General features: G+C 40.3%; 1 protein-coding gene across 1 annotated transcript; it reads left to right on the top strand.

The window, feature by feature from the left end:
• Positions 1–4,012: 4,012 nt before the first annotated feature.
• Positions 4,013–8,788, top strand: LOC132823198 (proheparin-binding EGF-like growth factor). The gene is made up of 6 exons (XM_060836795.1): positions 4,013–4,346; positions 4,641–4,817; positions 5,062–5,248; positions 6,115–6,270; positions 6,582–6,671; positions 8,371–8,788. The coding sequence occupies exons 1-5, from the start codon at positions 4,304–4,306 to the stop codon at positions 6,655–6,657; spliced, it is 639 nt and encodes a 212-aa protein (XP_060692778.1). The 5' UTR covers positions 4,013–4,303; the 3' UTR covers positions 6,658–6,671; positions 8,371–8,788.
• Positions 8,789–13,223: the final 4,435 nt, after the last annotated feature.

Raw genomic sequence — 13,223 nt, 5'->3', positions numbered from 1 at the left:
TTCTTCTAGCCAAATGCTTTGATGAGCTATTGTCAGCAAACATGGAATCCCATTGTATAAGAAAATACTTTTTTGAAGCAGGTTTATTTTCCTTTTAGCCGAAAAAATATTTCTCTCTGAGGTCCTTATCCCAGATTGAATTTCCTGTATCGTTCTTATAAAAATAAGATAAGTTTCTGTCATGTGGCAAGAGTATCAAAGGGCTGTACATTAACTTACTTTGGCTGTGTGTCAATTTCAACAAGTTTCATGGAGGGTTTATCTCCATGAGGCTTAGCGAGTTATCACATGCTATCATCTCAAACTTGCCTTTTTAACAACCTAACCCAATCTTCAGCTATCCCCTCAACTGATACCAATTCTGTCACATGCTGAAGGCAAACAAACCTGCCGCTGCCTGGATACCTTATGTAAGTTTATAAAATGATGAGGGGTATGGATGGGGTAAATAGACAAGGTTTTTACTTTGGAGTGCGGGAGTCCAGAAGTACAGGGCACAGGTTTAGGGTGAGAGGGGAAATTTTAAAAGGGACCTAAGGGGAACTTTTTGATGCAGAGGGTGATACGTGTATGGAATGAGCTGCCAGAGGAAGTGGTGGAGACTGGAACAATTACAACATTTAAAAGGCGTCTGGATGGATATATGAATTGGAAGGGTTTAGAGGGATATGGGCCAATTACTGGAAAATGGGACTAGATTAATTTAGGATATCTGGTCACCATGGATGAGTTAGACTGAAGGGTCTGTTTCTGTGCTGTGCATCTCTATGACTCTATTTCTCATACTGGTGTCATCTTTGAAAGGCAGTTACGTATGTGGACAAGAACTGCCAGTCTGCATCAGCCCTGCCTTGTTCATGACATTTGTCACAGGCATGGCAAATAAGAGGAAACTGGCATCTTGCTTTGGACCTGGAGGTCCTGTTAGGTGGGCTGGTGCAGAGGAGAGACATCCTCTTGGTTACACTGCAGCAGTGGGTGGTGTTCTCATGCATTTGCTACTTTGCTTTTTCTAGACGGTAAAGGTCTTGGGTTTGAATGGCGTTGTCAGAGGGGCCTTGGTAAGTTGAAAACACTGATCTGTTTCTATCATCTTTCTATTGCCAAGATTATTTGTCTCTCCCTCATCTTTCAAGATCCAAAATTTCCCAGTGTGCTTCACTTCTCCCTACTCTCAACCCTCCAAAATTCAAAAATACTCTAATTTCATAGAATTACTGATATCAGAACCCTTTCATTTCAAAGATGCTCCCAATTTCAGAGTGCATCATGAATTCCAACAGTCTGAGTTCCAATTCTCCAGTCCCATCCTGAGGGTACTGCACAGCTCTACTGCTTTCTACAGTTGCGGTTAGTGACAAAATGTCTCTAACAGTAGCCAGTGACATCATGCCAGAGGGGATGCTCTGCAGCAAGAATTTTAAATTGCATATTTTCCAGACTGCTGCAGTTCAGAGGAAACTCTACTTAAAGAAACTCTCAGTTGTTCTGTAGTGTTTGTTAACCTAATTTACTGTCATAGTATCATAGAGATGTACAGCACAGAAACACACCCTTCAGTCCAACTCATCCATGCTGATAAGATATTCTAAATTAAACTAGTCTCATTTGCCAGCAGTTGGCCCATATCCTTCTAAACCCTTCCTACTCATACACCCATTCAGATGCCTTTTAAATGTTGTAATTGTACCAGCCTTCACCATTTCCTCAGGCAGCATATAGAATATTGTCTATACTTCTGGTCAACATGCTATAAAAAGGATATATAAGCATTTGAAAGGGTACTGGGAAGATTAAGAGGATGTTACCTGAAGTGCATTGTTATACATATCAGGAGAGATTTGATTGGCTGGGTTTAGGCAACAAGAAGTGTAGATGGAGTCAATGGAGGGGAGGTTGGCTTGCCTGATGGTTTGAGCTGTGTTCACAACTTTCTAAAGATTCTTACTGTCCTGGGCAGAACAGTTGCCATACCAAGCTGTGATGCATCCAGATAGAATGGTGCATCCATAAACATTAGTGAGGGTCACTATGGACATGCCGAATTTCCTTAGCCTCCTGAGGAAGAAGAGGCTTTATTGTGCCTTCTTGACTGTCACATCATGTGGGTGGTCCAGCACAGATTGTTGACTATTGCCACTTCTAGGAACTTGATGCTCTTAATCGCCTCCAACTCGGCTCCACTGATATTGATAGGGGAGTGTCCACCTCCTTGACAATGAGGGAGGCATTGTTGTCTTTGCACCACGTTACCAAGCTTCCTATCTCTTTCCTGTATTCTGTCTCGTCATTGTTTTAACATCTGGCCTACAACAGTGGTGTCGTCAGTAATTTGTAGATGGAGTTTGGATGAAATTTGGCCACATAATCGTGAGTGTACAGGAAGTACAATAGGGGGCTGAGTATACATCCATGGAGGGGCGCTGGTGTTAGGCATTGTCATGGAAGAGGTGCTGTTTGTCTATCTTCACTGATTGTGATCTGTAGTTAGGAAGTTCAGGATCCAGCTGCAGACGGCGGAGCAGAGACCTAGGTTTCTTGTTTCTCTGCTATCAATCCAAAAACCCGGAAATGTTCTGGGGGACCAGGTTCGAATCCCATCACGGGATGACCATGAAACCATTATGGATTGTCAGGAAAAATCATCTGGTTCACTAATGTCCTTCAAGGAAGGAAACTACCATCCTAATCTAGTCTGGCCTACACGTGATTCCAGACCCACAGTAATAAACATAAGAACATTAGGACAAGGAGCAGGAGTAGACCATCTGGCCCTTCAAGCCCACTCTGCCATTCAATAAGATTATTGCTGTTCTTTTTGTGGCCTCTATTCCTCTTACCCCACCCTCTCATCATAATCCTTAATTCCTTTACTGTTCAAAAAATTATCTATCTTTGCCTTAAAAAAAACAATGAGGAAGCCTCAACTACTTCACTGAGCAATGAATTCCACAGATTCACAACCCTCTGGGCGAAGAAGTTTCTCCTCAATTTAGTCCTAAATCTGCTCCTCTAATTTTGAGGCTTATACCCTCTTGTTCTAGTTTGACCCGCTCGTGAAAACATGTTCCCTGCTTCTATCTTATCTGTTCCCTTCATAATTTTATATGTTTCTATAAGATCCCCCTTCATTCTTCTAAATTCCAATGAATATAATTCCAGTCTACTCAATGTCTCCTCACAAGCCAACCATCTGACCTTTGGAATCAACCTAGTGAGTTTCCTCTGCACTCCCTCCAGTGCAAGTACATCCTTTCTCAAGTAAGGAGACCAAAACTGCATGCAGTACCCCAGCAGCAGAAAGATTTTTTTTCTGTTGGGGCAAACTAGAGCAAGGGGACACAATTTAAACAAAAACATGTGGGGTAGTTAGACCATTTAGGATTGAAATCAGGAAACACATTTAAACACAAAGGGTAGTGGCAGGGTGGAACTCTCTTATCCAAATGTCCTTGAACTCTGTTCAGTTAAAACTGAGACATGCAAGGGGCGTTAGAAAAGTTGTGCCTGACATTTTCCATGCCAATACTGACAGTAAACTGAGGATATTTTGCAACTAAATAAATAGTGAAACTACAATTAACAAAATAATCTTGGATAAACTATAGCAAAGCAGCAGGGTACCACAGAAATGCACAGGAAAACCCTGGTTAAACTCTGCACTGCACAGGATCAACACAGCTCCCCGAGTCTGATCTCAATGCATACATTACTCCCACTCAGCAGCAGTGGGCTGCACAGCGTCTGGAAAGCTTGTGCTTTCCCATATAATGAGTCGCCAAACTACTGCCAGAATTTACTATAGAGCAGAAAAAAAGTATGTAAAATGCACTATTCCCATGTTTGTTCATTTTGATTTGGTTTCGTGGTGCCAAGTGGTGTTTCCCTGAGATAATTTTGACAGTGTTGAAGTTTTCTGCACAGAAACAGACAGGGATCATAATTCTGCCAGTCTCAACAAAGCGACACACTGTGCTCTGCCCTCCGAAGAAGACACGTGGGATGGCGTCATTCTCGTCGGTTCACTGCCTATATATCCAGGAGGCTCCAGTTATTCTTAACCCGCCGCCAGCCTGCAAGGAATATGAATAGTACTCGAGACATTTAACAAATCGCCTGTCTGGATTTGTTCCCCGGCCCCTGACTGCCGACACAAACTTGTTTTAAATTAAGGTGCCAGAGTTGAGCTGGTTATTAGGGAGCTGAGCTTCTGCTGGCAACGACAGCCAACCGCCGGCGTCTGTTGTTTCTGTGCCGGAGGTTAACGGGAAGGTTGGACTTTGAGAAGTGTTCGCTGCTCAACATGAGGGTTTCAATCGCAGCAGCTCTCCTTGTTCTCGCCGCAGGTGAGTGCCTTTTAAAAACAAATATCGGCGTAAACCAAACTGGGCGAAGCCGTTTGATGTTTGCATTTCGAGTATAACGTGGCAGTGCCAAAGGAGTGGCGCTATCTTATCAGACACACAGCAGCTTGTTCTTGCCAATCTCCAGAATTAGAATGAACACACGGCCCTTTTCATTTTCTAATGCGTTTCTTAGTTCTTATTACATTCACTTGAATATCCCTGCTGGTGAAGTGAGAGGGATTTGAATCGAGGTTCCTAGTTGATGTTTTCATGATCGAATTGTTGTTCTCACAGTTTCTTACCGTCCCGCCATGGGGGCGGCGATCGAAGGTTATGAGAGTGAACTGACTCGGAGTCGCAGGAGGGAGGAGGCGGATATAATGGCCATGCTCGGAGAAGTGATTGAAGGGGAACCGACTGTGCAAACAGTGGAGGGTCCACCCAGTAATTGGACTCCTGGAGTACCAGAAGGTAATGTTAGAGGAAGATTTCCACAGCCTCTACTTCAGCAAGTCGTAAACATGTTAAGGTTACAAATTGCGGATTCTGCCCCCCCTCCCCCGGGAGCAGAATTTGTATTCCTGAACAAAGTTTTCTTGTGTGGGGGAGGGAGTATCGAGCGCACCTATTAAAAGCTCAATGAAATTCGAGCTGTCTCTACCTTCTCTTTTCGGACAATCATGTAGACAGCAGTGTCTTGTTTATTTTAAACTAGTGGCCCTTTACAAGTCTGCGGAAAACTCCACAACGACCGAAGTGGGCAAAGGCAAAGGAAAACGTCAAAGGAAAAATAGACGTGGCAAGAGAAAGGGTAAAAAGAATCCCTGCTACAGGAAATACAAAGATTACTGCATTCATGGGGAATGTCAGTATTTGAAGCATATTAAAGAGGTATCATGCAGGTATTTATTTTTTTAAATCTGTTCAGTCTGTAGATGGAGGGATGATTTTGTGTAATGAAGGTGGGGGAAGGGAAGGGAGGCAATCAGATAAATCTTGGCCATGTGTTAACCTCGAGATACCTCCGGTGAGTGTGGGAAACAGGCGGTGGTAAACAGCTAACATTACATATACCTGTGTCCCAGCAAGTCTAGACAAAGCGGATATCTGCAGTGCCTCCGGAGCAAACAAGGAAACGGATAACGATTGAAGTTTAATAACACCAATTTATTTTAATTTGTACTATTGCTGTTGACGCAAATGAGAGATATTTATTTAAGAATTTTGCCTCGAAGCTATTTAAACCAATGTACCATCACAGCTTTCAGTACAAGTTTCTGAAACTTGGAAGACTAATTTTAGTCAACAGAAAGGCTGGAGTATTAACGTTAAGAAACCAGGCAAGCATCATGAAATGCTGCTGCTCAGACTATTCACTCTCCATTAAGGAATTAAAAATAAGTAATAGAATCACTAGTGATTCTAAGTTGAACTTTTCCCCTAATGTGCAAGGAAAGTGTCATGATTTTTGTTCAAAACATTTTAAACAAAATATTAATATATTATGTACTCTGCATAATACTTAATATTGCACAAATAAATGACAATAGCTATTTAATAAACACCACCTTTTTGGTTAGCTTTGCCATCACAACTACATAAAATTCAAAGTTTTTAGTACTTCCCAGGGATATTACAAATCATTGCTTACTTTAAGAAAGCAAATATGTCACAGTTGCATATAAAAGTCAAGGTGTGGTCCTTTGACTTGTTACATATTTGAATATTTAATAAGCAAATTAAAATGTACTACTTGATTTTTGTTCAGGTGCTTTTCAGGATATGAAGGAGTCCGATGTGGTACTTTCATTTTAGCAGTCGAACATCCAAAAGATCCAAATGACAACTCAACTACTCTGGCAATTGTGGCTGTTGTGCTTTCCTCCCTTAGTCTCACTGTAATCCTTATCCTCTTGGTTCTTGGGTGAGTAATCTGTATGGTTTTCTCTGTCCCCTTTTGAAAACTGTTTCCAATTCTAGTGCATCATAAAATCCATAACTAATGTCTTGTTTGAACAAAGAAAATGAGAATTCCAGTAATCAAGCAGTTTTAATCATCTGAAAAATGTGTATCAAAATAGTTTCTGATAACTATTTATAGTTAACAATGATTCTTAAAATAGTTTTTTTTATCAACCATAAGCATGGCAGAAGAAATGTCTGTGTGAAATAATTATACATATTTTTAATATGCTTTTTGGCATTGCCTTAAATCTTTTATTTGTTTTTTGATAGATATCACAGGCGAGTTGCCAGTTATGATGTAAAGAATGAAGAGAAGATTAAACTTGGGAATAACAACAGTCACTGACTTCAACAGAAATGGTAAGGTATTCACAAATTATTCTTGGGTTTTATGTTTTATATATACGTACTTTTTTAAATAAAAAAATAACAACATGGGGTACATAATATTGTGGCCTGAATATAAAAGTGTTACACAAAACAATGTTCTATGGATTGAGGCTTATTAGTTATTTCCTAAATTCTGTGTGTTGCTGTGCAGAGGATCCATGTGGACATGAACTGTTGCACAACAGATCAGATCAAGAAAGGTTAAGCAGAGGGTTGCTGATAGACATGTCTTATCAGCTAAAGAAGTGACACAGCATGCCTGAGTGAAAGCTGCTTGATGACACTTTGGGATGGGAAGAATGATGGTGCTAGTTTAGTTTATAAAGCAGATATCTTGCCCATAAATCGTAGTTAGTTTTAAAATATCCCTTAGTCATGGCATAGACAAATAACACAATGACTACCAGAATGAACTGTTTTTTTAATATTCAAAGATTAGAATTCGTAATGTGGCCCACGGTCTGTGAATGATCGAATTTACCCAGAATGTATCTGTTAATATATTTCCAATAGCAATAGTTACAAAATCAGTAAGGCCCTGATCAACAATCCCCTGTAACCTGACTGGACTCCATTTCGTCCTTTTTTGAAATCAGATATCATAGAATCATAGAGATGTACAGCACAAAACAGACCCTTTTGATCCAACTCGTCCTTGCTGACCAGATATCCCAACCCAATCTAGTCCCATTTGCCAGCACTTTGCCCATATCCCTCTGAATCCTTCCTTTTCATGTACCCATCCAGATGCCTTTTTTAAATGTTGCAATTATACCAGCCTCCACCACCTCCTCTGGCAGCTTATTCCATACACTCCCCACACACTGTGAAAAAGTTGCCCCTTGGATCCTTTTTATATCTTTCTCCTCTCACCCTAAACATTTGCCCTCTCGTTCTGGACTACCTTACCTCCGGGAAAAGACTTGTCTATTTACCCCATCCATACCCCTCATGATTTTATAAACTTCCTATAAGGTCACCCCTCAGCCTCTGCGCTCCAGGGAAAACAGCCCCAGCCTGTTCAGCCCCTCCCTACAACTCAAATCCTCCAACCCTTTCAAGTTTCACAACATCTTTCAGATAGGAAGGAGACCAGAATTGCACTCAATATTCAAAAAGTTGCATATTTTTGTTGATGTATAATAATATCAGCCTGTCTTGCATTTGTCTCACCATACATTGACCTTTTTTTTAAGTGTGCTTCTTCTATATTTCAATTTTTAAATGACCTTGCATTTGTTCTCGGATCTAATGTCAAGCTTTTGGTGACCTATTCAAGTTGAGGAAAGATTACATAAATATTTTATTTCTAATAAGGATTTACCCAAATACCTTCAAACCAAAGTGATCTGTCAATCGTATTGTTAAAACAAAAGATGATACTTTTTAAAAATTTTAAATGGAATCTGAGACTGCATTCTGAGTATTACCAGATGAGGTATTAATTTGCGGTTAAAATGTATGTTCCACGTGGTTTGGCTAATACTTCACAACAGCATGAAAGCTCCAAACATGATTGTTGCAGGGCAGAATTGGTGCTAGTGTATATGAAGTGACGTCTTGTCTCGTTTTTAAGTGCATAACCATATATCCACCACTATGGCAAAAATGTGTATGTAATGATGTTAGTGTTTTAAAGTGATCAATTCAATTCATATTTTTATTGCAGGTACAAAATGGCTACAAAATCTACCTCATTGATGGAAGAAACCATGAAAGGACAAAAGTGACTTAAAGACAAGACAAAAAAAATCAAGTTGTTCAGCTACTGAATGAGTAGAATAACTGCATCCATTGGGTGCACATCTATTCCCCAGCAACTGGGGAGAGTTGAAATTACAATGTGTCCACCACTTGTAATTTCCTATTATACTGTTAATATTTAAAACAACTTTATTTATATTCACCTTTAAATTGTCAGTATATATTTATTTTAGTATTATTTTATATCTTAACTTATTTTAGGTTATTTGCAGCTTATTTAAAGCATGCCATTTCTGCTGCTTTGTTTAAAATGTGTATTTTAATTGGAGATATGAATTTGTAAAGAAACTTCCCTAAAACACAGTAAATGAACCTCTCAGATTGAATTGCTAATGTAAAATAAATGTTTTTTTTTGTATAAGTCTGTATGGCTTTCATTTATTTATTGCAACTGAACAAAATCACTGATCTAAATATCTTTGCAATGCACGTGTAGAAAAGAAAAGTCACTGATTTATTTTGTTACAATGTTAAATAATACAAGAAAGTTCTGAGCTTTAATATTATTGGTTATTTTCAATAAAGTAATACAAGTGTAACTATTCCCTTTCACATGTGAAAGAGAAGGGGAAAACTTCCTCTCATATTTGCACAAATGGTAACTGTACCATTTAAGTATAATTACTTTAGAACAGGCTAAAGTCCCAACTCTGCTTCTCTGCTGTATCATTGCTCAAAGTTAAGGAAAATGTATCTACTCCAAAAAGACTACAATGGTTCAAGAAGACAGCTCACTACCACCTTCTCAAGGGCAAGTAGAGATGGGTGAGAAATGCATGGACAGTTAGTGATGTCAATATCCCATGAATAAATTTGAAAGAAAATAAATGATAGAGGAAAATGTAGACAAAGTTTACCATTTATTAACTTCTGTTAATACAGTAGCTGCTTTTGGAACAGTATTTGCATTGATGTTGAGTGAGGATAAAATTGAGAACTGCTGTCTTGGATCCAGATTCAAATAGCCTTCCAAACTGTCTAGACTTAGGCATGAAGAATGGTCACTTAAATGAGATGCCAGATTATGAATGGAGCCTGCAGGATCATTACCAGAAACCATTGCCACTTTCAAATGGGGAGGGTCTGGAGCTAAAATAGAAGTGGTGGGGGCAGGGACCATGGAGAAAATAAACTAAAATTTTTATCTACCAGAAGCAAAATACATTATGGACTATCATCCAATGAAATTGCAAGTGTATTTATTTGCAGCTTGTTCATCTTATTATAAATAAACACATTCATCTGCTTTGTTTCAGTTGAAAATAGCTATAATATTTGGCCAGACTTGTAAGTCTGTTTAAAAGAATGAAAGACCTCCATTTATATGACCACCTTTTGTGATCGCTAGACATCTGAAAACACTTTACAGCCAGGGGTTTTAAAATGTTGCTGTTACATGAAATTATTGTGATGTACTGCTGTTCAAGACTTAATGCATTCAAGCCCTTCAGTAATAACGCAGAAGTTAAACATATTACTTTGCACTCTCATTATGGTCTTTGGTGGTCAAGACTATATGGGCAGCAATAAGCTCAATAAGAAGGTTAATATCAAATGGTACATAAAAACTTGACAAGCTAATAAATAGCATTTGAGGCTAAAATGGAGATTCAGTTCCTTGTCCATTATGAAGTTATGAACTGGGAATTTGTGTTGCAGACGTTTCGTCCCCTGTCTAGGTGACATCCTCAGTGCTTGGGAGCCTCCTGTGAAGCGCTTCTGTGATCTTTCCTCCGGCATTTGTAGTGGTTTGAATCTGCCGCTTCAGGTTGTCAGTTCCAGCTGTCCGCTGCAGTGGCCGGTATATTGGGTCCAGGTCGATGTGCTTGTTGATTGAATCAGTGGATGAGTGCCATGCCTCACACCAACTAGCCACAAAACAACATGACCAGCTATCCTTAGTAGCCACACGCAGATAACAAGCAACATGAGTTTGACTGGGACAACACTACTATTATAGGACAAACCAAACAGAGACAGCCAGGGAATTCCTAGAGACATGGCATTCATCCACAGATTCAATCAACAAGCACATTGACCTGGACCCAATATACCAGCCACTGCAGCGGACAGCTGGAACTGACCACCAGAAGCGGCAGATTCAAACCACTACAAATACCGGAGGACAGATCACAGAAGCGCTTCACAGGAGGCTCCCAAGCACTGAGGATGTCACCCAGACAGGGGACGAAATGTCTGCAACACAAATTCCCAGCTCGGTGAACAGAACCACAGCAATGAGCACCTGAGCTACAAATCTTCACACAAACTTTGATGAAGTTATGAATCTCACCCTGGAAAGCCGTAGAAACATTACAACCAGTCTTCTGGACTAGGAAATGCAGGGAGCATACCTACTTCTGATTACTTACCTGTGATCCCTGCTGCAATGTGCATGTGGACATCAGGTGAAGACAATATTAAGGTAACTTAATGCATCATGGTTTAATAATTACTGATGTTCATCATCCAGACAGGAGATTTCCAAACAGTGTTCCATAGCTACAAGCAACTTGATCCCTCGATACTTGCTTCTTAAAGTCCAGGGTATTTGGTTTAAATTTCAGGTTTATATCTATTTCATCATCTCTCCTGTTATATTTTTATGAGCTTAAAGTTTTCAATTGGACCATTCTGTTACCTGGCTGGCAGTGATGTGAAAATCAGAATTTCAAAAATTCTTAGTGTCAGCAGGTTGAGATACTGCATCAGTAAGAAATAACAAATATGTTATGAATTTCTCTGTGGATGTAAAGGTGCATGATACACATCTCTTTTGGCATGAAAATTGTTCACTTCTGGATAATTTAGTTTTTGTCATTCCTGAGATGGGAAATTACTGTTTGGGTCAGCATTAATTGCCAATCCTTAATTGCCTTTGACAAGGTGGCAGCCTTCTTGTACACTGCAGTCCATTTGGTGTTGGTAGACCCATACTACTGTAAGACAGGTGTTCCAGGGCTTTGACCCAGTAATATTGAAGAAATGGTGATAGATTTCCAAGTTAGGATGGTGAGTGGCTTGGAGGGGAACTTGCAACTGCTGATGTTCCTCTGCTACTACTGTCCTTCTTGATGATAATGGCCATATATTTTGAAGGTACAGTTTCTGCAAAGCATCTTGTAGATGGTGGTGGATGTGGTGCCAATCAAGCAGGCAGTTTTGTCCTGGATGATGTCAAGCTTCTTGAGTTCAAGCTGTAGTCAAGTGGCAGTATCCTATCATGCTCCTGATTTATGCCTTGTAGACCAGGGAGGAAGAGAGCCAGGGACAGCATTTAGAGTCCGGAAGTGAGTTACTCTCTGTAGATTACTAGCCTCTGAACTTGTTCTTGTACCCACAGTATTTATATGGTCATTCCACATCAGTACCTGCTAAATCATAACCCCAGGTTGTTGTTAGTAGTTTTAGGTGATGGTGATACCATTGAATGTCAATGGTCAAGTTCTCTCCTGTTGGAGACAGTCATTGCCTGGCAATTGTATGGCATGAATGTTATTTGCCACACGTCATTCCCATACCTGGATATTGTCTTGGCCTTGCTGCATTTGGTATTGGGCTGCTTCAGTACCTGAGGAGTCGTGAATGGTGCTGAACCTTATGGAATCATAAGTGAACATCCCCACTACTGATCTTATGATGCAGGGAAGATCATTTATGAAATGATGGTTGGGCCTGGTACTGGGGTGGCACAGTGACTCAGTGGTTAACACCACTGCCTCACAACACCAGGCTCCAAGTTCGATTCCAGCCTCGGGTAACTGTCTGTGTGGAGTTTGCACATTCTCCCTGTGGCTGCGTGGGTTTTCTCCGGGTGCTCCGGTTTCCTCCCAGAGTCCAAAGATGTGCAGGTCAGGTGAATTGGCCATGCTAAATTGCCCATAGGTTAGGCGTGTTAGTCAGAGGGAAATAGGTCTGGGTGGGTTACTCTTTGGAGGATTGGTGTGGACTTGTTGGTCTGAAGGGCCTGTTTCTGCACTGTAGGGAATCTAATCTAAATCATCTAATAAGATTAACCTGAGGAATATCTGCGCAGGATTCCTGAAACTTAGATGGCTGATCACCAACAACCCCAGCTATCTTCCTTTCTGCCAGGTATGATTCCATTCAGTGGAGAGTTTTTCCTCTGATTCCCATTGACTCTAGTATTGTTCGGGCTGCTTGATTTCACACTTGATTAAATGCTGCCTTCATATCGAAGGCTAACACTCTCACTGCATCTCCATTCAGGCCTTTTGTCCATGTTTGAAACAAGGTCAGAGGCCGAGTGGCCTGGGTGGAACCCAAACTGTGTCAATGAGCAATTTTTGCTAAACAGATGCTGCTTGATAGAACTGTTAATGGCATTTTCCGTCACTTTACGGATGACTGAGTGTAAACTAATGGGGTTATAATTGGTCAGGTTGGAATTGTCCTTTTTGTGTACAGGGCACACCTGGACCATTTTTCACATTGTTAGGCAGCTGTATATGGAACAACTTAGCTGGGAGCAGAGCAAGCTCTTTACCACACATATTCAGCACGACTGCCAGAATATTATCAGGGTCTGCAGTCTTCAAAAGTCCTGAAAGAATGGGTACATAAGTAAAATGTTGGAAGGCTGCAGGTACGCATTGAACTATATTACAGACTGAGTCAATGTTACTAAGAAAAAAAAGGCAAAGAAAAAAGAAAGATGTTTTTGATACAAATTACTCATGAATATGTATGTTAGCAATTGGAATGTTCTGCCCGATGGCTGTTCTCTTTGTGCATAAC

Source organism: Hemiscyllium ocellatum, chromosome 16, assembly GCF_020745735.1.
Source record: "Hemiscyllium ocellatum isolate sHemOce1 chromosome 16, sHemOce1.pat.X.cur, whole genome shotgun sequence".
NCBI classification, from domain to species: domain Eukaryota; kingdom Metazoa; phylum Chordata; class Chondrichthyes; order Orectolobiformes; family Hemiscylliidae; genus Hemiscyllium; species Hemiscyllium ocellatum.
The sequence above is the reverse complement of the archived record's forward strand: the minus strand, read 5'-3'. Positions and strand labels throughout refer to the sequence as shown.

What these genes read in the sequence shown, in the direction of transcription:
- LOC132823198 (XM_060836795.1), top strand. Translation starts at nt 4,304, where the DNA reads ATGAGGGTTTCAATCGCAGCAGCTCTCCTTGTTCTCGCCGCAG. An exon ending in GACTCCTGGAGTACCAGAAG is followed by an intron (nt 4,818 to 5,061) that starts GTAATGTTAGAG and finishes ATTTTAAACTAG; the next exon opens with TGGCCCTTTACAAGTCTGCG. An exon ending in CTTATCCTCTTGGTTCTTGG is followed by an intron (nt 6,271 to 6,581) that starts GTGAGTAATCTG and finishes GTTTTTTGATAG; the next exon opens with ATATCACAGGCGAGTTGCCA.